General features: G+C 40.5%; 1 protein-coding gene across 1 annotated transcript; it reads right to left on the minus strand.

Annotated features, from left to right (window-relative positions):
* Window positions 1-754: 754 nt before the first annotated feature.
* csf1a (colony stimulating factor 1a (macrophage)) lies at window positions 755-24,936 on the minus strand. Its single transcript, XM_014167747.3, has 10 exons — window positions 24,675-24,936; window positions 16,337-16,450; window positions 15,965-16,027; window positions 14,724-14,894; window positions 13,322-13,511; window positions 5,762-6,673; window positions 5,280-5,470; window positions 5,072-5,118; window positions 3,115-3,177; window positions 755-2,704 (listed from the first exon to the last, which is right to left on the minus strand). The coding sequence occupies exons 1-9, from the start codon at window positions 24,705-24,707 to the stop codon at window positions 3,123-3,125; spliced, it is 1,776 nt and encodes a 591-aa protein (XP_014023222.2). The 5' UTR covers window positions 24,708-24,936; the 3' UTR covers window positions 755-2,704; window positions 3,115-3,122.
* Window positions 24,937-25,701: the final 765 nt, after the last annotated feature.

Below are 25,701 nucleotides of genomic sequence, written 5' to 3' on the forward strand. Positions count from 1 at the left end.
TCCTCCATGGGCCCTCTCCAGCCAGAATCTCCTCCCAAGTCCATGACTCACGACAGTCCACCCGTTGCTCCTTCCTCCGCTGCTTGGTCCGTGTTTGGTGGGTAGTTCTGTCATGGCTGTTGTTGAAGAGAGAAGGGGACCAAGGCGCAGCGGGTTGCGTGCTCATCATTATTATTATTTGATTTAATTAAAGTGAACACAAAACCAAGACCGCCAGTTTCACAGGCTAATAATAATAACAGCAGTGCAAAATACAACTACCCACAAACAACCAGGTGAAAACAAGCTCCCTATATATGACTCTCAATCAGGAACAACGACGTACAGCTGTTCCTGATCGAGAGCCACACAGACCAACAAAGAAATATACAAACTAGAAAAGCCTAGAATACCAAAACAAGAACATACACCAAAACCCCGGAACACATAAATAAAACACCCCTCTACATACACATAACCCCCGAACCACATAAAACAAATACCCCCTTTGCCACGTCCTGACCAAACTACAATAACAAATAACCCCTATTACTGGTCAGGACGTGACAAATACACAGAAAATAGGATTTTCAAATACAAATACCTAAATACACATCTATTTCAGCCAACGTCTGCTCCAAAAAGGGTACTTGCTATATTTTCTTTATTTTTTACTGAAGTCATCTTACACCTTGGTGACATTTTCATAGGATCCAAGACATCAAAGCAATAACGAACTGAACAGAATCATCACAATAACAGGCAAAACCAGGGATTCATTCCAGTCCAATTTTATTGAGGATTCCTTTAATATATTGTTCTTTCTGCATTTAGACACTAAGGCTTCAAGCCGTTCACGCATGTATAGATGTAGGATCTTAATATGAGCCACTTTGCTACAGTAACAGGACATGTAAATTATAATGTGGATTATAATTAATGGACATTTTTGTAGGGGTTGATGCATTTTTAAGGGAAAATCAAATCTGACATTTCAAAGTGGAAATTACAAACTTCAGAAACCTTTTTAAATATCAAAAACACTACAAGTTTTACATTTCCTGCAATTTCCTGAAAATTATTATACAACAGGGTGATCAAATTGAGTTCCTAAATCTAAAGACAATGCAGCTTTCAAAGGCAATGTCCCCACTTTTGCTGAGATTGCATTGACGGTAAACACTGCAGATGTCAGCTCAATCGGATTACCTTTACGTCAAATGCACTATAACATGGCTCTAATACCTTTTTGGATTGAATCGTGGCCAATGCAAAGACCAATATGAACAGACAACACCTCAACTTCTATTTACTGCAATTGTACATAAGAGTCAAAATATTTAATAGTTCCATGTCAATCTTCATTATTATTTGTATTATTATTATTATTATTATTATTGTATACAGTATTAAAGTAATACATAAATGATCCTGGGGCTTAACATTATCTAATACATTGCATTGAATCAACACAATTTATCCGAAATACAGCATAATCCAAGGGTGACTCATATGGGTTAGCACTGTCAAGATGTTCAATTGCACTTATTACAGGGCACAAGCCATATTGAAACATTTCATAATTTAGGTAACAAACTGAAAATGGAATTGCAGTTTCTATTTAATTGTGTAGTGCTAGTTGAAGGTTCTCGGCACATTCATCAATTAACAGCACTTCAATTGCATTCTGTTACTTCACAATTCAGCAATTGAAAGGGACAAAGGACCAACATACAAATGTTCAACATGTTCAACTTTTGTGATTTATAAAAACCCTCAAGCCACATGACTACAACACATTCCTTTGTATATGGACATGATTCACTGTATGGAATGGAACGCTCTAATAGGTTTACAAACTGCTGGAGATTGTCATACATTCTCATTGGTATCAGCACAACATGGCATGAGAGACAGGTTTAAATCATTGTCATAATTTGAAAGGGACAAAACAGAGTAATGTTTAAATGCAAATTAATCCAGTATGATGCATCATTTTATTTATGGAATTCACTAAAAACATTGTGGTTTTTTTTCTATTTAATTTATTTATCCCCAAAGATACATCCTCTGTCAGCTTGAGGTAATGCCACCTGGTATTACTTTGACTCAAGAACCCAACTCCATTCAACAATGTCATGGGAGTACTTCAGTCACACAAACTTTCTTAAGTTTGATGTTGACTTGGGAGACACATCCAAACACAGATGCCGATGTAATAAAAAACGAGGTTCTTCCCCTCTTGAATTGTGCAATTCACTGTGAGGATCTATCATTCACGCTTGGAGATGTTTGATGGTAGGGCAGTGTCAGTGAAAAAGCATCAGGATTAGGTGAAGTCGAGTAACCCCTGCCGTGATGAAGAGTCCTTGGAGGATTGATTGGTCCCCACTATTTCATGGAAGATCCAAATTCTGTTGCACATGACACCGTCCAAATAGTCTATGAGCGACAAATTCACTCAAACCTTAAAAAAAAAAAAAAATGGAAGCAGGCCAATATTGTATAACTTTAATAGCATAAGATTCTCTGTAAAAAGAAAATCCAGCAATATTTCAAGCAATAATAAACTTAATTTCTATAAAAATAGATTACTTTAGATATTGTTAGATATTTATATACAAAAGAGTGACACGAGTAAAATAGTTCCGCCAAATGTCCATGTCTTCTACTTGATTGACAAATGATGTGGTTATTGGGCTCTTACTGGCAGTTGAAACCAATCCTAGAGAGAGTGAGAGTGAGAGTGAGAGTGAGAGTGAGAGAGAGAGAGAGAGAGAGAGAGAGAGAGAGAGAGAGAGAGAGAGAGAGAGAGAAAGAGAGTGAGAGAGAGAGAGAGTGAGAGTGAGAGTGAGAGAGAGAGAGAGTCTAACTTCTTAGTCATTGTGTGAATGATATACCGTGTCATGATTTGAGGGCAGCAGTGTACTCCCCTGGAATTCAAGCATCTTAAACTGTTTCCCTCAGATCTCAATAGGGGTGCATTAGTCCCATATGGGGGATTAAAAAGAACATACCAAACCCTGGCCATCTGAAGTGCTTGGATAGGAATGAAGGATGTTTTCTAATGACTCAATAAATAATTTAGCATTCATTCTTGCTGAAGAAGTGGAAAGGAATGTTAGTGGCTCTTACCAGATCTCTCAATCCTTGGCTTTATAATACTGCAGCTCAATGTCCTTAATGCTGTGGCATGCCCTGTGGAACATGTTACAGTGCCTTCAGATATTATTCACACCCCTTTACTTTTTCCACACTTTGTTGTGTTACAGCCTGAATTTAAATGGATTACAATTAGATTTTGTGTCACTGGTCTACACAAAATATCCCATAACGTCAAAGTGAAATTATGCTTTTTACAAATTAATAAAAAATAAAAAGCTAAAATGTCTTGAGTCTATAAGTATGAAACCCCTTTATTATGGCAAGCCTAAATAAGTTCAGGAGTAAAAATGTGCTTACCAAGTCACATAATAAGTTGCATGGAATCTGTTATTAATAATCATGTTAAAGATGATTTTTTAATGACTACCTCATCTCTGTACCCCACACATACAATTAACTGTAAGGTCCCTCAGTCGAGCAGGGAATTTCAAGCACAGATTCAACCACAAAGACCAGGGATGTTTTCCAATGCCTCATAAAGACGGGCACCTACTGTACTGGTAGATGGGTTTACAACAAAAAAAGCAGACAGTGAATATCCCTTTGAGCATGGTGAAATTATTAATTCCACTTTGGATGATGTATCAATACACCCAGTCACTATAAAGATACAAGCATCCTTTCTAATTCAGTTGCGGAGAGGAAGGAAACCACTCAGGGATTTCACCATGAGGCCAATGTTGACCTTAAAACAGTTACAGAGTGTAATGGCTGCGATGGGAGAAAACTGAGGATGGATCAACAACATTGTAGTTACTCCAGAATACTAACCTAAATTACAAAGTGAAAAGAAGGAAACCTGTACAGAATATTGCCTTAATGCAAACAAGATGCATGTTTTTTAATATTTTAAGTAAAACTGCAAAAAATGTGGCATAGAAATAAACTTTATGTTCTGAATACAAAGCGATGTCCTGGAGTTTAAAAAAAAAGAAAAAAGGAATAGAGCTAAGCACATGCAAAATCCTCAAAGAAAACCTGGTTCAGTCTGCTTTCCAACACACACTGGGAGATGAATTCATCTTTCAGTAGAACAATAACCTAAAGCACAAGGCAAAATATACCCTGGAGTGTATATTAACAAGATGCCATTGAATGTTCCTGAGTGGCCTAGATCAGCTTGAAAATCCATGGCAAGACTTGAAACAACCAACTTGACAGAACTTGAAGACTTTTTTCAAGAATAATGTGCAAATATTGTACAATCCAGGTGTGCAAAGCTCTTAGAGACTTACCCAGAAAGACTCACAGCTGTAATCACTGCTAAAGGTGACTACTTATGTAAATGAGATTTCTGTATTTCATTTTCCCAACATGTTCACTTTGTCTTTTTGGGGTATTGTGAGTAGATGGGTGAGAAAACAAATCTATATAATTCATTTTGAATTCAGGCTGTAACACAACACAATGGGTTAGGTTTTAGTGAAGACTAGTCAATGGCATTGTGAGGGTGAGGTAGCATGTGATCGTTGTGTAAATATAGGCTACTTAAGTTAAACAGAACAGACAGTTGCTGCAGTTTTATATTAATAAATTAATCAACAATACATTTATTTAAATGAATGAATTCATCTGAACATGTGGAAGACATCAGATCACTAGGACTGAACGTACCAATAAGAGTTAGCCTATTTATAGATTTTGATTTCCAGAGAAGGTTTGAGTAAAAATCAATATGACTCTGAGTTGGAGTTGAGTATAAGTTGCAGATGATCATCTTGAGCCAAAACCATGAGTTCATTGCCTGACGATTTCTGTCACTGTTGACTGCACCATCACCATGTCTGAATGTTTGTGTTGTGGTTGTTGCCTAGCAATAGTGCCGCCCTGATTAATGTAAATAGCCTTCAAAGGACTACACTGTCTTTTCAGTTTTCTGTTTTTACCACCATGACATTTAAGGTTAATATGAAATATAATTTTTTACCTCTGGTTTTCAATTATGGTGGCACTGTGAAGAAGGGCTCGGAGTCTCTGAGAAATGAAAAAAATATTCAATTAGACTACTATGTAGGAATTAGAGTGGGATTGGTTAGCAGGGTTAATCCCCACATGTGGAGGCAGATGTCAACCAGTTGTCTCTGACAGCTTAGTTGGGCACTACAATTGTTTGTTCAGTGTGTGTTCCCTCTTACCTTCTTCTCACTGAATAGAGTTGTGATGAGGAGAAGTCCGCTGCACACGGCTGCAATGATAAAGGCTGTCTGGTAGTAGGTGCTGGAATCGTAATGACCAGTTTTCCCATTCTGGAATTTCTTCTCTGAGCCATCCCTGGGCTTTTCTGAAATAGGAGCGTCATCCACATCTGTCTTCTCTGACAGGATATCTGAGGGATGATGGCATGGTATTTAAATGGCATGGTATTTATGATTATTCTACATGGTGAAATGGTATTACACAGCAACAAGCATTACTTTATTGTTTCCTTAAAATTCATAAAAAAAGCATAATTTGGTAGTACCACATACTTACCAATACTTTCTTTAAAGTATCAGGTAAATATCAGGTACATACCAGAGAAAACAGCCAAATCTCTATGCAAGTGAATGTGTGTATTTTGAATCAGGAGGAGGACACATAAAGTAGTTCAAACAGGGTGCAATGCTACAGTATTTACCTGTGCTCAAGACTTCCTCATAGTATGTCCTAGTATGTTTTGACTCAGTCTTCCTGATTTGGCCCAGGACCTTTGTAGTGGTGTGTAGTTTGTCTGGCTCCTCCTCTGTCATCTTCAAATGTGGAGATGCTTCAGTCGTAGTGCTCCCAATCGGATGGTTCCAGTCATGTGAATATCTCTCTGTGCTTGGGTATATTTTTGTAGTGTCCTCTAGTTGAGGGGTCTCTGTTGAAACTCCATCCTGAAATATTCCATAGTTCCTGGCGTCCAGTGACCTCTTGGCCAACACATAGGCAGTGCTCTCATCACTACTGAGGGTGATGCCCATCACCTTGTACAAGAAAGAGACAGGTGTGACCAGCTTGACCCCAGGGACAGCAAAGAGATCGTGGGGTGAACCTGCTGCCCCTCTCCCTGCTGGTTTGTCTGCAGAAGCCTCCATCGCCCTTTCAGTCTGGGGGTAGTAAAAAGCGTTGTCCTTGGAGCCAACAGTCTCCAGGAGAACTAGGCTGGGAGGGGAAGACACTAAAGGGTGGTCTGTGGCAGAAGGGGGGTTAGAGCGTGTTTTATGGAGTGCAGAGTCTGACTCAGTTCCAGTGGGTGGAGGTGGACGAGAGTCCCAGTGTAACTCCCCCTCTCTGCCCTCTCCAAGTGAATGTCCATCGGGGACAGTCACCTGCAGCTCCCTAAGGGAGGGGGGTCCGACGGTACCAGGACTCCCTAGGAACACCCCAGGGTCAGCGCTGTGGGTACCCATGGGTGGGTGAGGAGGCCTGGGTTGCATGGCTGAGGTGGGTTGGGAGAGGGTGGGCTGTGGGGGACTGCTCCATACACTGTGGGAGACTAGGGAGACATCAGGGGCCACCGGACCCACTGTTGGACATGCACACTGGTGTTCCGGTTCAGGTTCAGCTAGGGGCAGATGAGAGGAAGATGTAAGGGGTTTGGTTTACATTCATTCTTTTGCAGGTTTTACTACATAATTTCTTCCATCCTAGCCAAATGTCCTCATCTGCTTGCATGCTCCTCCCCTATATCAAGGTGTTTTGGTACTCCCTTATGACCTACGCTTTTCAACACACTAACTATTACTATACCACAGGTCAGTATAGTCAACCAATCTAACTCTCTATCCTGCTCTCTATCCACCATTCATAGCGACAATAGTGGTAGGTGGATTGTTTGTCCAGATCTACAATAGGCTAACTAGCAATCATAGCATACATAAAAGCCTTCAAAGCTGCATATATTTTCTATATGAATCCACATGAACAAATACGAATAGCTGATAGGCAGCAGATAAGCCAGGTGCATCACTGCGCATGAAAGAACAGTGAAGACATGAGACACGCAGCTCAAAAAGCTCCCCTGTTGATCTGTTTAGGGACAATACAATTATCCTACATAGACTAGCCTACAACACCACAATGCAATGAATAATTGCATTATTGTTTTCAAATGAGTACAAAATTCTGCAGTGAAAACATCATTTGAATAACAGCGCAGAAGCTGTGTGGTTTGAATGTTTAATTCTATTTGGATTGGTTGTGAGTCTACTCTCCACAGTTTATACAGTCTAGAAAGGCACAGTAGCTGGCCAGTCTGGCTGTATTTTTACTTCTGATACTGAGATGGGGTGTCTGTTGCAGATCATCATTCTCCCAAGTCATCCTATAACAGGGAAAGGGGGATATCTAGTCAGTTGTACAACTGAATTCCTTCAACTGAAATGTGTCTTCTGCATTTAGCCCACTATAATTGAGAATTTCAATAAGCATTTTTCTACGGCTGGCCATGCTTTCCACCTAACTACCCCAACTGCATTCAACAGCACTGCACCCCCCACAGCTACTCGCCCAAGCCTCCCCCATTTCTCCTTCTCCCAAATCCATTCAGCTGATGTTCTGAAAGAGCTGCAAAATCTGGACCCCTACAAATCAGCTGGGCTTGACAATCTGGACCCTTTCTTTCTAAAATTATCTGCCGAAATTATTGCAACCCCTATTAGTAGCCTGTTCAACCTCTCTTTCGGGCCGTCTGAGATTCCCATAGATTGGAAAGCAGCTGCTATCATCCCCCTCTTCAAAGGAGGTGACACTCTTGACCCAAATTGCTACAGACCTATATCCATCCTACCCTGCCTTTCTAAGGTCTTCGAAAGCCAAGTCAACAAACAGATTACCGACCATTTCGAATCCCACCGCACCCTCTCCGCTATGCAATCTGGTTTCAGAGCTGGTCATGGGTGCACCTCAGCCACGCTCAAGGTCCTAAACGACATCGTAACCACCATCGATAAGAAACAATACTGTGCTGCCGTATTCATTGACCTGGCCAAAGCTTTTGACTCTGTTAATCACCACATCCTCATCGGCAGACTCAGTAGCCTTGGTTTCTCAAACGATTGCGTCGCCTGGTTCACCAACTACTTCTCTGATAGAGTTCAGTGTGTCAAATCGGAGGGCCTGCTGTCCGGACCTCTGGCAGTCTCTATGGGGGTACCACAGGGTTCAATTCTTGGGCCAACTCTTTTCTCTGTATACATCAATGATGTCGCTCTTGCTGCTGGTGAATCTCTGATCCACCTCTACGCAGATGACACCATTCTGTATACTTCTGGCCCTTCTTTGGACACTGTGTTAACAACCCTCCAGATGAGCTTCAATGCCATACAACTCTCCTTCCATGATCTCCAACTGCTCCTAAATACAAGTAAAACTAAATGCATGCTCTTCAACTGATCGCTGCCTGCACCTGCCCGCCTGTCCAGCATCACTTCTCTGGACGGTTCTGACTTAGAATTTGTGGATAACTACAAATATCTAGGTATCTGGTTAGACTGTAAACTCTCCTTCCAGACTCACATCAATCATCTCCAATCCAAAGTTAAATCTAGAATTGGCTTCCTATTTCGCAACAAAGCATCCTTCACTCATGCTGCCAAACATACCCTCGTAAAACTGACCATCCTACCAATCCTCGACTTCGGCGATGTCATTTACAAAATAGCCTCCAATACCCTACTCAACAAGCTGGATGCAGTCTATCACAGTGCCATCCGTTTTGTCACCAAAGCCCCATATACTACCCACCACTGTGACCTGTAAGCTCTCGTTGGCTGGCCTTCGCTTCATAATCGTCGCCAAACACATTGGCTCCAGGTCATCTACAAGACCCTGCTAGGTAAAGTCCCCCCTTATCTCCGCTCACTGGTCACCATAGCAGCACCCACCTGTAGCACGCGCTCCAGCAGGTATATCTCTCTGGTCACCCCTAAAGCCAACTCCTCCTTTGGTCGTCTCTCCTTCCAGTTCTCTGCTGCCAATGACTGGAACGAACTACAAAAATCTCTGAAACTGGAAACACTTATCTCCCTCACTAGCTTTAAGCACCAGCTATCAGAGCAGCTCCCAGATCACTGCACCTGTACATAGCCCATCTATAATTTAGCCCAAACTACTACCTCTTCCCCTACTGTATTTATTTATTTTATTTATTATTTTGCTTTCTTCAAATTATAATTCCACCATTCCAGTGTTTTACTTGCTATACTTTATTTACTTTGCCACCATGGCCTTTTTTGCCTTTACCTCCCTTATCTCACATCATTTGCTCACATTGTATATAGTCTTATTTTTGTCTACTGTATCATTGATTGGATGTTGTTTTACTCCATGTGTAACTCTGTTTTTGTATGTTGTCGAACTGCTTTGCTTTATCTTGGCCAGGTCGCAATTGTAAATGAGAACTTGTTCTCAACTTGCCTACCTGGTTAAATAAAGGTGAAATAAAAAAAATAAAAAAATAAAACCCAACCCGTCTGAATCAGAGAGGTACGGGGGGCTGCCTTAATCAACACCCACGTCTTTGGCACCCAGGGGCAGAATGACAGATTTTTACCTTGTCAACTCGGGGATTGGATCCTTTATTGGTGGTGTCTTGCTAATTGCCTATAATTCCCACCTGTTGTCTATTCCATTTGCACAACAGCATGTGAAATTTATTCTCAATCAGTGTTGCTTTCTAAGTGATTTTGCTAAACAAGTGGGGCTCAACAAGTGGGGCTCTGTCCCACTTGCCCTGAATAACGGGTTGCAACTTTTTTTTATATATATACACTGCTCAAAAAAATAAAGGGAACACTTAAACAACACAATGTAACTCCAAGTCAATCACACTTCTGTGAAATCAAACTGTCCACTTAGGAAGCAACACTGATTGACAATAAATGTCACATGCTGTTGTGCAAATGGAATAGACAACAGGTGGAAATTATAGGCAATTAGCAAGACACCCCCAATAAAGGAGTGGTTCTGCAGGTGGGGACCACAGACCACTTCTCAGTTCCTATGCTTCCTGGCTGATGTTTTGGTCACTTTTGAATGCTGGCGGTGCTTTCACTCTAGTGGTAGCATGAGACGGAGTCTACAACCCACACAAGTGGCTCAGGTAGTGCAGCTCATCCAGGATGGCACATCAATGCGAGCTGTGGCAAGAAGGTTGGCTGTGTCTGTCAGCGTAGTGTCCAGAGCATGGAGGCGCTACCAGGAGACAGGCCAGTACATCAGGTGACGTGGAGGAGGCCGTAGCAGGGCAACAACCCAGCAACAGGACCGCTACCGCCGCCTTTGTGCAAGGAGGAGCAGGAGAAGCACTGCCAGAGCCCTGCAAAATGACCTCCAGCAAGCCACAAATGTGCATGTGTCTGTTCAAACGGTCAGAAACAGACTCCATGAGGGTGGTATGAGGGCCCGACGTCCACAGGTGGGGGTTGTGCTTACAGCCCAACACCGTGCAGGACGTTTGGCATTTTCCAGAAAACACCAAGATTGGCAAATTCGTCACTGGCGCCCTGTGCTCTTCATAGATGAAAGCAGGTTCACACTGAGCACATGTGACAGATGTGACAGAGTCTGGAGACGCCGTGGAGAACATTCTGCTGCCTAAAACATCCTCCAGCATGACCAGTTTGGCGGTGGGTCAGTCATGGTGTGGGGTGGCATTTCTTTGGGGGGCCGCACAGCCCTCCATGTGCTCGCCAGAGGTAGCCTGACTACCATTAGGTACCGAGATGAGATCCTCAGACCCCTTGTGAGACCATATGCTGGTGCGGTTGGCCCTGGGTTCCTCCTAATGCAAGACAATATTAGACCTCATGTGGCTGGAGTGTGTCAGCAGTTCCTGCAAGAGGAAGGCATTGATGCTATGGACTGGCCCGCCCGTTCCCCAGACCTGAATCCAATTGAGCACATCTGGGACATCATGTCTCGCTCCATCCACCAACGCCACGTTGCACCACAGACTGTCCAGGAGTTGGCGGATGCTTTAGTCCAGGTCTGGGAGGAGATCCCTCAGGAGACCCTCCGCCACCTCATCAGGAGCATGCCCAGGCGTTGTAGGGAGGTCATACAGGCACGTGGAGGCCACACACACTACTGGGCCTCATTTTGACTTGTTTTAAGGACATTACATCAAAGTTGGATCAGCCTGTAGTGTGGTTTTCCACTTTAATTTTGAGTGTGACTCCAAATCCAGACCTCCATGGGTTGATAAATTGGATTTCCATTGATTATTTTTGTGTGATTTTGTTGTCAGCACATTCAACTATGTAAAGAAAAAAGTATTTAATAAGATTATTTATTTCATTCAGATCTAGGATGTGTTGTTTAAGTGTTCCCTTTATTTTTTTGAGCAGTATATATTTTTTTGGAATGCATGGATCACCAATGCGGTTGAATGCAGAATTGCTGTATGGCCACTCAAAATGTCTTGTAGTTGAGTAGCCAGCCTAGGCTACTGCACAAATGTTGCTGTGCTTCTTCATCTGCATTGCATGCTGTTTGGAGTTTTAGGCTGGGTTTCTGTATAGCACTTTGTGACATCTGCTGATGTAAAAAGGGCTTTATAAATACATTTGATAGATTGATTGATTGATTGTAATAGGTCTACATGTTTCTCCTTTGCATGGTGTTGTAGGTTTTGTTTTTTGGTTGTTCAAAGCCATGCTTAAAAAATGAAAAAGGTGGGAAAAAGTTTTAGCCGATTTTCCAGGGAGTGCTGCAGCACCCCTTAGCAACCCTTGGAAGAGGGGGTTGTGTGTGTGTGTGGCAATTCCATTTGGCGTGCAGCACGTTGGCAGCGCTTACTGTGACTTGGAGTGCAGCGCGTCGTGGGCTGTATGGAAGCGTGCCTAATTGAATTGACAACCCAAATCATTGGGCGGCCAGATAGAGATGTGTCATGGGCCGGATTCGGCCCACAGGCCTTGTGTTTGACACATGTGATCTAAAGAATAAGCTACAGACTATCCAAAACAAGATTGTAAGAATTGGGCTTAAACTCCCCTCATACTCCTCTGGAGGTTGAGCATTTTAAGGAGCATGTACTTTGTCCATATACTGTATGTCTTCTTACTGACAAATACAATTAATCAATCAATACAAACTTCGCAGCAGCCATTTGTTGAATGGAAAGAGACATCTGTACCAGAACACCAAAAAGTTTAACGACATTTGGAGATTGTCCAAGCCTTTAATACTGGGTAGACCTTCAAGGTAGGTAAGGATGTATTTTCTGTTTGTCGAGATTGACATAGTCTATTTATTGTGATCTTGAAAACGCAAACCATGATATCGAAGTGCGCAAAGTCAGTATGCTTTGTTTATTGGTTGTGTGGTGCACTTGCACAGAAACATGTTGGTTTAAAATTTGTTGCATATATTTTAGACATTAATAAATATGGCATCGAAATTGTGAAAATCTAATTTCCCCCAAACTCACCATTGTCTGCAGCCGGCTCTGATTGTAATGTATGCCTAAAGAAACAAACAGGGAGAGTGAGCTCGTCCGTGGTGATCGGTGAACCCTCAACTTTCTGGCCTGTAGCTCTGCTTGGCATTGACTGTGCCACAAAAGTGGCAAAGTCGATATTCACGTTTATAAACACATGGTCGCTTTAGTTATTGTTATTTGTGGTGGTAAACATTATTTAGAGTTAATTCTATGAGGGGGGAGGGTGTGCAATTTTATTTGCAGTACAAGGGGAAGGTCATGTGAAAATATTTTTTATGTTGGGGAGGAGGGTGCATTTTTTGTGGGGACACCTTGAACTGTCTCTATCATGGTCATGATAAATAGGTCTAGGAGAATAGTCTGAAAACAGCTTGGAGTAATCATGTGTGGCAAAAATGTTTGGTTCCTAAACAGCAAAGTAAACACGTACACAAAATCTCTAAATCATTGCTGGGAGCTTTGCTGGCTTTTAAAAAGGAAGCATTGTTTAGGTGCGTGTTTCCCAGATTTTCTGTTGATACTTTAGGCCTTGACTGGTTTTTATATGGGCTATAATGTTATATTTTCCTCATAACTTTTAAGCCAGCACTTCCAAATGAAAGATGATCCTTCCAGCCTATGCTCATAAAATGTTCCACTACGGGGGACAAACAGCAATAACAATCAATAAAATCTGTGGTAGTTATGGGAGACAGTAAACAATTCACAACGACTTCAACTGTCTCTTAGAATAGATATTAATGTATAGTATAATTAATCTCACTCTACCTTTGGTTGGGGTGGGGAGGGCAGTTGTGGATTCTGGGTAATCCTCAGCGTATTCTTCCTCACAGTTCCAGTCGACAGGCCCGTTGCTCTTGGTCATCAGGGTCATGTACATCTCAATGACCCCGCGGGCTTTCCTCAGAGCCTCTCTGGGCGAGGTGCTGTGCGCCCTCACAAACTTCACTGGGTTGTCCTGTGACAGAGACAAGAGGAGAGAGGGAGAGTGGTGACGGGATGGGTCACATTCTCTACTAACAATTCAAAACATCCTGAAATACTTTCAAGTTGTTTTTAATGGCACTCAGTTAATGCCTCATACCTAATGAATGTTTAATCAACTCTAATTATGAAAACTCAGATCCTGTGAAGGGAGTTGCAAGATGAGCAGGCTATTGGCCAACACCACTTCATTGGCTATTGGCCACCTTGGCTTAAGTCTTCAGTATTTCATAGTTTAAAAGGGTTTTGTGAAGCACTCTAAAACAAATTACTTGAAAGTAAAAGTATTTCAAAATAGTATGGGAGTTCATTTAATATTTGATACTGGATAAGACTACAGCCATTCACAAAACAGACACATTTAGCAAGCCCAAACTTTACAGTGTAGATGTTGGACAAGCATGCTCTTAAGAGACAGGGGTCACCTGAAGAGGGACCATTGTCTGATACCATCATCACAGGGTACCCAGAGACATACCGGGGCACCAGTCTCATGTCTGACCTTAATCTAACACTAATCTAATATAGACACAAGATGATTTTCCCAGACTTACTGGCATTCTGAAGTGTGCATGCTTATGCTGTCTCCTGGGCCCTGCTACCTCCCCAAGCCAACTTAATAGAGATCACATTTTTTTCCATGCTGTTAAACATATTCTATTAACCCTGCCATATCAGGGGTCAAAATCTCATTGAAGAAAGAATGCAATGCTAAATTGAATATTGGTGACTTTTCCTCTGTACTCTGTAAATTGAATTGATTTGAGGTCTGAGGAAGCTGGATTGCTTGATTGGTTGTATTTTATCCCTACTTTATCTATTTGATCTATCTAACCATCATGATCACTGAACAGCTTAAAATGTTTAGAGAACATAATATATATCTAAGGAGCCATATTGTAATAAAGCAATGTGTTTAGAGTTACCATGTCCTATTGGAATTTAAGATAAACATTATTAACATCACTGCATACTACTATGCCTTTTCATGTAGTCCAATTTAATAAGGCTGCACTTCATGCACCAACAACCCAAGCACTGTTTTACTTTGTTTACTTCTGAGAAGTAATTATGCTGCCATCAATAAAAGTTGAAGTCTGGCACAATCCAACAGACCTTTGGAAGAGATTTAGCTAAGCCTATTCCCAGACTAGAGTAGCAATGCTCATAAGTAAGTAGCACGCACCTCAATCTCCTCGTTGATTTCAGGTATGCAGTTGTGGGAGTAAAGGTTGTATATGACCTTCTTCAGGGATTTGACATAGCGCCCGTTGTCCGACTTCATGACATAATTGAAGTTTGTGTTCAGAAGCTCCAGGATTTGTGGAAAGGTTGCTTTCACATAACAGACTTCACTCTGTGGTTCAAAGGAGAAAGAAACCTATCATCACTGCATTTTTTAACACAGATTTCCATTGAGGCTTGAACTTCCTTTCCAAAGCAGACCTGGAAAGTCACTCATGACTCAACAATAATTTCCACTTAGCCATAGTGACTTTGCTTCCTGTATCACTAGACTTAATTGGAGGTGCAGGAAAAGTTAGCTACGTACCAACAGGTCCTTGTGGTAGTTATTGGCACAAACTTTAAACAGACCTTCACCAGTTCAGAAACCTTGATAGCCCTTTCCTGCAGTCAAATGACCTAGTGGCCGCATGGGTGGAATGTTACCAAAATTTTTCATAATGTCATAAATAATAAACCTTAAAAAAATGTAAACGGCGGTGTTTCTATGTCAAACAGTTTTGTTATATTTCAGTCTTCTTTCATGTATATAAAGTATAATATTGTCTTCTTTCATGTATATGAAGTATAATATTGGGATGCAAACTCAAAATACATTTAAACTCTAAATCTGACATGGTACAGGGGTCTTCTTTTTTTAAGCCCATAAACATGTTTGTGAGGTGTATACTTTTGTTACAAAGTACATTTGTTTAAGACTACCAAGAAACACTCTGTGTGACCTTGATTTAGCCCACTGCAGTAAACTGTTAACCTGTAAACCATTTCCTGATCGTTGTCAAGTTAAACTAGGGGGGGGGGACTTGACTCCATACTGCCACACAGCTCTCTCTCTTTATCTATCTACTGTTCAGAGGTATTTTCAAAACATTTCCATTCCAGGGGATGAACAACCTGGCTCGTTCATGGCATTATACTTTTTCTTCTAAATATAATTCAATTTTTGCATAACGGCTGGATGGAGCAAGAGATGTGATGAACTTGGACATGTAATGTCAGAAGTGAGAGCATTAGTTTGAATCAGTAAGCCAGCCTGGCACATCTTGAAAGAACAAGACTAACTTGACAGTGACTGGTTGTGATGTTGTGTATATCTATGGTATAATGTCCTTTATGTACACGCATCAAACTCATTTTGTTGTGAAATATGTGATTGCAGTGTTGTAGGAAGGAAGTACTCACCAAACTCTGGAGCTCAGTAAATGCATAGGTTATTGAACAGCCATTCTCCAACTGATTGTCAATCTGCGTGGTAAACAAAGATACAAACAGTGAAATGTAAAACAGAAGTGTGGAATTCGGTAGTCATGCAGCCATACAGAATTCACATCTGCCTCATTTTGTTCTCATTCGTTATGTGTGTGGGTCACAGAAGGAAAAATCCTACATTTAGATAATACACTAACTAACTTGGGAGGAAATCTTTCATTAACATCAATATGTTCGGGCATGAGTTATATGACAGTTTGAGTGATTGAAAGCAACTATATTTCAAGTTGATTTTTAGTTCGTGGATATCACTGCATGATTTAATGTGGTATGAAGTGTCCTCACCAGGCGATTGAGGTTGAGGAGGTGACCCTTTGTCACAGAGTGCCGACATGGACCAGGGACGCCAGCCCACGCCAAAGGGAAGCAGAGGAGGACGACGAAGCACAAATGCCTAGCCTGAAATTAACAGAACAGTATTATTACATAACTACTACCACTACTACTACTACTACTACAACATAGTACTACAACAATAACTTATATTTCCACTACATCTACTGCTCAGGGAACAACAAGTCAAAGTTTAGTTGTTCACACTGAACCATATGTTCCCATAAAGAAGAGCAAAGCCATGAATCGGGCTCAATAATGTTCAATAATGAGTTCCAAAATGTTAGGCACAATGGTGCCTTTTATCCACACGTGATAACTAAATTACACATTAAGTATATACAATTCTAGGTCACATGGGGTATGACACATTTTTGGATATGTCTTCAAATTTGATAGTCATTAAAATCATGCTAGTTTCATTTAAAATCAAATTGTATCCTGTTTATTTGAGAACACAGAGTTTTTGATGAGAGCAAACTTGTAAGGATCATACTGAAAGTGATTGTAAAGTACTACAGTGTCTCTGCTGCCAATTCCCATACTCTTGCAGATCACTGGTTATAAACATCTGGAAAAGTGAACAGCTAACAGTATATCCTATATCATCACATCAAAAAAGAGAGAGTGAAAGACAAAGTGAAAGACAGAGTGAGAAATTAAATTCTTGCAGCAGTGAATACGAATTATTTGGTTCTACCTGATTGAAGACACTTGTTTCAAGACAATGTTGTCATTTTTACAAATTGTAATTTAAAATGAATATTATTATTTTTTATAAGGACGTAAAGATGTCATCTTTAACAAATACACGCACACACACATGCACACACACACGTACACGATACAATTATCGTTAGGGAAATGACAAACTTTAGAAGACTTTTAAAACATAGAATACATTACAAGCTACAAGTTCATAGCCGCGGAAGGCAGGGGGGTGAGGGTGCTGCAGCACCCCTTGAAAAATCATAAGAAGTACATTAAAAATATTAAATAAAAATCTTCAAAAAGTAGTGCACTGGGCCTTTACTCCAACATAGCCGTCTGTAACGCAGCCAAACATTCCCCAGCTTCCCCACCTCCACCACACACACACACTTCCTGTGGCTATACAAGTTTGCATTTCCTGCAACAACAGGAGGATCAAATTACGATACGGCATTTGTATTTTATGGTTATTCTCTCCAAAATCATGACCAGATGGAACCTGTGGGCTTATTTATTTCCCTTTCTTTCACAGCAAAAATGGCATATGTAAATGATGAAGATTGATATGTTTCACAACAGTATAAAATGTTATATGGATTAATGCCATAATAATAAAAAATGAATAATATTGAAATAACACGTGTTCATCAGAAGATGTTGCCTCCATAGATTACGTCATGGCCCTAACCATACACCAGAGAACACTTCATTTCAAGACATACTCAGACATCAGCCACCGGTCACATGCATCCCATCTTTGAAACAGAACAGAAAAAAATCATCATGTGAATAATATGTTAATGTACACATCGGCTAGCACCGTGGAGGCCAAAAACAACAGTTATTGATGGGTGGGTGTTGTTCTAATGAAGCACTCCAACAGCACTGAAGATGTTGAGTCAAGTATTTTTATTTCAATTAACTCAACTCATGTAAACACCCTGCTTCCACTATCCCAACAATATGAGTACAGTAGTTCTTTGTTTAATATGAAGACCATTTGTGACCCACTGTATAAAACAGGACTTTTGTTGAAAAAAAGTACATATAGAGATTTTTATGTCACAATGACAGCATTAAAATTAATGAGTTATGTATTTTTCATGAAAAAAATCAAATGCAATAATGAAATCTAACATGTTTAATGGAATAATAAAATAATCTTATTACTACATCTTGAAGCAGTTTCCTGAAGAGAGGAATTCCAAGACTTGCCTTTCTGAGAAAACAGCCTCATATCAAACAATTATAAAAATATAATTATATTAGTAGCGTCCGTTCATGTGGAAGAAATGTTGAATCCCTGTCAAATTCATAGACAAGAGATATGGATCCAAGTAATGACCATGCATGATATCAACACTATAGTTTTAAGTACATGTTTTGAGGCTATACAGTGCTTGTTTACATGTATTTTGTTTACAAACAAGATTATATTTTGGTTTCTGATGGGGTACAACAGTTAAACTAAGCTCATGTGGCATTTACAGTGCCTTCAGAAAGTATGCATACCCCTTGACCTATTCCACATGTTGTGTAACAGCCTGAATTCAAAATGGATTAAAAATATTTTTTTCTCACCCATCTACACAAAATACCCCATATTGACAAAATGAAAACGTATTGAAAATTAAATGCAGAAATATCTCATTTACATAAGTATTCAAACCCCTGAGTCATGTTAGAATCACCTTTGGCATTGAAAACAGCTGTGAGTCTTTCTGGTTCAGTCTCTAAGAGTTTTGCACACCTGGATTATATAATATTTGCACATTATACTTAAAAACATTCTTCAAGCTCTGTCAAGTTAGTTGTTGACCATTTTCAAGTCTTGCTACAGATTTTCAAAACGATTTAAGTAAAACTGTAACTAGGCCGCTCAAGAACATTCAATGTCGTCTTGGTAAGCAACTCCAGTGTATATTTAGCCTTGTGTTTTAGGTTATTGTCTGCTGAAAGGTGAATTTGTCTCTTAGTGTCTGTTGGAAAGCAGACGGAACCAGGTTTTCCTCTAGGAATTTACCTGTGCTTAGCTCTATTTTGTTTATTTTTTTATCCTAAACAATACTCCCTAGTCCTTTGGCCCAAACATGACGCTTTATATTCAGGACATAAAGTTTTTTTCTTTGTCACATTTTTTGCAGTTTTACTTTAGTGCCTTATTGCAAACAGGATGCATGTTTTGGATTGTTTTTATTCAGTACAGGCTTCCTTCTTTTTGCTCTGTCATTTAGGTTAATATTGTGGAGTAACTACAATGCTGTTGATCCATCCTCAGTTTTATCACAGCAATTCGCAATTCAACGTCTCAGACACAAGATGTATGTGGCAGGGTCTACAGACACTCATGGATTACAAAGGGAAACCAGCCTCCAACTCAATCATCAAATTTGCAGTCGACACAACCATAGTAGGCTTACCAACAATGATGAGACAGCCTACATGGAGGAGGTGAGGGCCCTGGTGGAGTGGTGCCAGGAAAATAACCTCTCCCTCAAAGTCAACAAAATGAAGCAGCTGATCGTGGACTTCAGGAAAGGCAGAAGGAACACACCTCTATCCACACTGACGGGACCGCAGTGGGTGGAATGCTTCAAGTTCCTTGGCGTACACATCACTGACGATCTGAAATGGTCAGTACAGGTGCATCAAAGCTGGGACTGAGAGACTGAAAAACAGCTTATATCTCAAGGCCATCAGATTGTTAAATAGCCAGCTACCACCCGGTCACTCAATCCTGCACCGTAGAGGCTGCTGCCCTATTTACATGGACATATAATCACTGTTCACTATAATAATGGAACACTAGTCACTTTAATAATGTTTACATACTGCTTTACTCATTTCATATGTATATACTGAATTCTATTATACTGTATTTTAGTCAATGCCACTCCGACATCGCTCATCCTAATATTTATATATTTTTGAATTCCATTATTTTACTTTTAGATTTGTGTGTATTGTTGTGAATTGTTAGATATTACTGCACTGTTGGAGCTAGAAACACAAGCATTTCGCTACACCCACAATAACATCTGCTAGATATGTGTATGTGACAAAAACAATTTCATTTGATTTGAAACTCTGTAACTCTTTTAAAGTCAACATTTGCCTCATGGTGAAATCCTTGAACGGTTTCCTTCCTCTCCGGCAACTGAGTTAGGAAGGACGCCTGTATCTTTGTAGTGACTGGGTGTAGTAATACAACAACCAAAGTGTAATCAATAACTCCAAGATGCTCAAAGGGATATTCAATGTCTACCAATTGGTGCCCTTCTTTGCGAGGCAATGGAAAATCTCCCTGGTCTTTGTGGTTGAATCTGTGTTTGAAATGCACTGCTCGACTGAGGGACCTTACAGATAATTGTATGTGTGGGGTACTGAGATGATGTAGTCATTTAAAAATTATGTTAAACACTATTATTGCACACAGAGTGAGTCCGTATTTAAGCTTCCCATAAAAAAAAGGTTTAATACTTATTGACTCAAGACATTATATGTTTTACTAATTCGTAAACATTTCTAAAAACAGAATTCCACTGAAATTATAGGATATTGTTTGAAGGCCAGTGACACAAAATCTAAATGTAATCCATTTCAAATTCAGGCTGTAACACAACGAAATGAAGAACAAGTCAAGGGGTGTGAATAATTTCTGAAGACACTGTATATTCTTCAGGAATCAATAGGTATATATAATTAATTTATAAGTAAAAAAATGTATGTAGCAACTGCTGATTTCCCTTTTAAGGTTTGGGTGCATATTCTGACATTTGCAACAAAAGCACTGTTTGAGGGAGTGGATCATATTTTGAACACAGAATATTTAGAATCATAGGACAGCACCTATGTATCATCCATGCTTATTTAATCCGTTTTACAAAAAAGGACGATACAATCATTCATAATTTCTTCAATTTGCTATCGTACCCAGATTCTAACAGAATAGTTGAAAAATGTTGCATTCGAAAATGTGACTGTCTCAACATGACACCCTTCTATTGGGGTTACCGCTGTTGCATGTTGCAGAATACCCTGTGTCTGAGCAGTTTGAGCCAGGTTCCATACCACAGTGCCAGGGAATTCCACCCAATAGTACAGGAAGGGAAAGAAGGAAAATAAGTAAAGGAGGAGATTATTCAGTCTATCATAATGCTTATCAATCATCTTCTCTGTGAAAACGTTAGCAAAAAATGCTTTACTTATAAGGATTCAGACATAATTCACATCTTCAGTCATAGTAACAGACACCAGATTGTGGCAAATTGTTGAACTTTTCATGCAAATCATTGATCCCATAGATGTATACATGCCATTGGAATGATCATATTTGTGTCTGGTATCTGAAATAGGACACCTTTAGTATCAGCAGGTCCTATATACCAACTAGCTCTCATAGTCTCATGTCAAAATTAGACGTTCATCCATTTTCTCAAATGTAACATTTCGAAGTTATTGCAAAAGTCCAATTTTGAAGTGTTTAAGGTTAAGTTTAGGCATTAAAATCTCAAAAACAACTTTCTATCACTGGGATGGAACTTGAAACCTCCATATATTTTCCACTTCACAGTAACAGCAGAAATTTGACGAACTGACTTGTTGGAAAGGTGGCATCTATGATGGTGCCACGTTGAAAGTTACTGAGCTTTTCAATAAGGCCATTCTACTGCTAATGTTTGTCTATGGAGACTGCATGGCTGTGTGCTCGATTTTATACACCTGTCAGCAATGGGTGTGGCTGAAATAGCCTAATCAACTCATTTTAAGGGATGTCCACATACTTTTGTATATATAGTGTATTTAACCCCACATTGTTGTCACTAAACAGTCTCCATATCTACACTGAACAAAAATATAAATGCAACATGTAGTGTTTGTCCCATGTTTCATGAGCTGAAATAAAATATCCCATATATATTTCCATACACGTTATATGTTCCATACACATAAAAAGCTTATATCTCTCAAATTTTGTCCACAAATTTGTTTATATCCCTGTTAGTGAGCATTTCTTATTTGCCAAGATAATACATTGACCTGACAGATGTGGCATATCAAGAATCTGATTAAACAGCATGATCTTTACACAGGTGCGTTTTTCCAATAAAAGGCCTCTCTAAAATGTTCAGTTTTGTCACACAACACAATGCCACAGATGTCTCAAGTTTTGAGAGAGTGTGCAATTGGCATGTTGATTGCAGGAATGTCCACCAAAGCTGTTGCCAGAGATTTGGCAGTACGTCCAACCGGCCTCACAACAGCAGACCACGTGTGTGGCATTGGGTGAGCAAGTGGTTCGCTGATGTTGTGAACAGAGTGCCCCATTGTGGCAGTGGGGTTATGGTATAGGCAGGCATAAGCTACGGACAACAAACACAATTGGATCCTGGACTTCCTGTTGGGCCGCCCCCAGGTGGTGAGGGTAGGTAGCAACACATCTGCCAAGCTGATCCTCAACACTGGAATCCCTCAGGGTGCGTGCTCAGTCCCCTCCTGTACTTCCTGTTCACCCACGACTGCATGGCCAGGCACGACTCCAACACCTTCATTAAGTTTGCAGCCGACACAACAGTGGTAGTCCTGATCACTGACAACGACGAGACAGCCTATAGGGAGGCGTCAGAGACCTGGCCAGGTTGAGAGCTTCAAGTTCCTTGGTGTCCACATCACCAACAAACTAGAATGGTCCAAACACACCAAGACAGTCGTGAAGAGGGCACGACAAAGCCTATTCCACTTCAGGAAACTAAAAAGATTTGGCATGTGTCCTCAGATCCTCAAAAGGTTCTACAGCTGCAACATCGAGAGTATCCTGACTGGTTGCATTACTGCCTGGTACGGCAACTGCTCGGTAGTGCGCACGGCCCAGTACATCACTGGGGCTAAACTGCCTGCCATCCAGGACCTCTATACCAGGCGATGTCAGAGGAAGGCCCTAAAAATTGTCAAAGACTCCAGCCACCCCAGTCATAGACTGTTCTCTCTGCTACGTCATGGCAAGCGGTACCAGTTATTTTTGACTGTTTTTGACTTTTTATTTTACTTGAATTATTTATTGTTTACCTAATACCTATTTTTTACTTAAAAACTGCACTGTTGGTTAGGGCTTGTAAGTAAGCATTTCACTGTAAGGTCTACACCTGTTGTGTTTGGCGCACGTGACAAATAGATTTTGATTTGATTTGATTTGAATGCAAAGAGGTACCGTGACGAGATCCTGAGGCACATTGTGTGGCCAATTTTTTTTAAGGTATCTGTGACCAACCGATGCATATCTGTATTCTGAGTAATAGGAAATCCACAGATTAGGGCTTAAGGAATTCATTTAAATTGACTGATTTCCTTTTATGAAATGTAACTCAATAAAATCTTTGAAATTGTTGCATGTTGCGTTTATATTTTTCATCAGTATACTTCCATGAATTTTTCAACTGGTACCCGGGGACGTTCAGGCGAGTCTTGTGAGGCCTGTGAGCATTCTAGAGCAAAACAACCGACATCTACGTGTTCGTGAGAGACTCGTCTGTCTTTTGTAGGCCAAACCGTTCGAAAGATAGAGACTAGTTTGTGAGAAGACCAATTTTAGGGATTTTCATGGTCTGACAAACACTGCTCTAGCTCTGTCACCTTTCTACACAGATGCGGAAGTGAGACATAGCGGATGTGGTGGATTGAGACGCATCTAATGCAAAACAGCAGGTATCTCTAACTTGGACTGATATATTTATTTTTATGCTAATTACATTTCCACGGGGGGCACGAAAATTGACCTCACGGGGTTAAACTTGTGAAGTCTTTGTGCAGGAAATTGACTAATTCCATTGATGTGGCTTTTTGTCTGCTTCAATCACTCCTCTTTTCACAACACATCTCCCCATCCAGCCCATTCACTACGGTTATATACATGTATGATACACCCAGAGCCTGCCTGTCGGGGAAAACGCAGCACCCCCACCCCCAAACAACTTCCTGTGACTATGAATAAACCTACAGGATTGCCTTTCTGGCATTACAATGGTTACACAAACTAGAAGCTCAAAGAACCAACAAGAACCACTGGAGAGAGAGATCTCGGCTGAGCTTAGCAAATAAGTTCAAGAGACATTTTAAAAAAGACAGTGTTCTTATGTCATCCTAAATGTTAATTTTTCAGTGTGGTGCTGTGTGTTTTAGCTGGGCCACAGAAGTTGTTTCATAAACCTGTGACGCGTCCCAAGCTCATTTCATAAGCAACAAAAAAATGCTTCCAATATTTCTTCTCACTCCCTAAGATCCATTGGCTACACTGGGTGTGTTTCACAGTACAGACTGGAACCATCGATCTTCTTCACAGTAACAGTAACCTTATACTCTAAACAAAATGCACAGCCATGATGAATACATAATTTTAAACAAATAAATACATGTCATTAATGTTAATAACAAAGGTCGATAACAAAATATCTAGCATTCAGCATTCAGGTGCTTACAATTTCCAGCCCATCATTTTTGCCCACAACAAAGAAAGCTTGGAACGATACAAGTTGAATCCGAATGAGATGCCCAAAATGCCAAGGTTCCAGAGTGGGGGACCTACCTTGGCTTTGTGGGCTGGTTTGTGTGTGTTCATCTGGCTGACCTAGGCAAGTAGAAAAGAGTAGAGTCCAGTTTTAGAGTCATTGGAGCAGAGTTCCTGTCTCTGGTGATGATTCAATTACTTCCCACTTGAAGTGCATAACGATGAGGAGAAAAGAGAAGGAAAGAAGTGACACCAAATGAGGGAAAGATCAATGTCCGGATGTTGACTGACAAGAAGTTCAGCTCTGCTTAGCCATATCTGTCTTCACTGACTGAATGACTGAGCGAGTCTGAGTGTGGATTGGGTGTGGGTGTGGGTGTGTGTGTGACCGCCTCTCCTCACTGGTACCTCATTACATTTTTTTTTGAGAGGCAGTATTAAAACCCCTCCTATTTCTCTCTGTCTTCGTCCCTCCCCCAGCCACCCTCTCTCTCTATCTTGTTCCTCTTACTTGCGCTCTCATTCTCAATCTCCTCTCTGTAACTTGCTGTCAAAATCTACTGTATCAATCTCTCTTTCTCAAGTCATACTTTCCTTGACACATGGAGCGGTGCCCCCGTTGAGCACTCATGAAACCCAATGCAGTAAGAGTCCTATCAGATGTCTATCTTAGTCCAACTCTTTGGCACAGTATGACCACTTGTTATTTGTCTTGTACGACCTTTTGTAACTGGCCCGTAATATCTTCAAGACTCTGTATGTGAAGACACTTTGAGCAGCTCTGTGAACATGGTGGCAGTATGTTCACAATGGTAAACTATTGCTATAAGGATTCAGCCTGATCATGTGAACTTTAATGAGACATTATTGAAACACAAAAGCTCTGTCTTGTTTGTAGAGTTGAATTAGAAAATACCCTTTGTGTAGAAAATCCTTGAATTCAGTGCATTTTTACAATGAGTGAAATCAAAATGATTTCACTCATTGAATTTAATTGAAATGCTGAGGGTCTGAAAAAGATGGGTTCACATTAGATTTCCCTTGCCCTTTTTTGGGCAATGGCCAATTGCTATATCCAGATGCTGTCTCCAATCAAATCAGGGAG

The sequence above is a fragment of the Salmo salar genome, chromosome 22 (genome assembly GCF_965601325.2).
Source record: "Salmo salar chromosome 22, fSalSal1, whole genome shotgun sequence".
Taxonomy (NCBI): domain Eukaryota; kingdom Metazoa; phylum Chordata; class Actinopteri; order Salmoniformes; family Salmonidae; genus Salmo; species Salmo salar.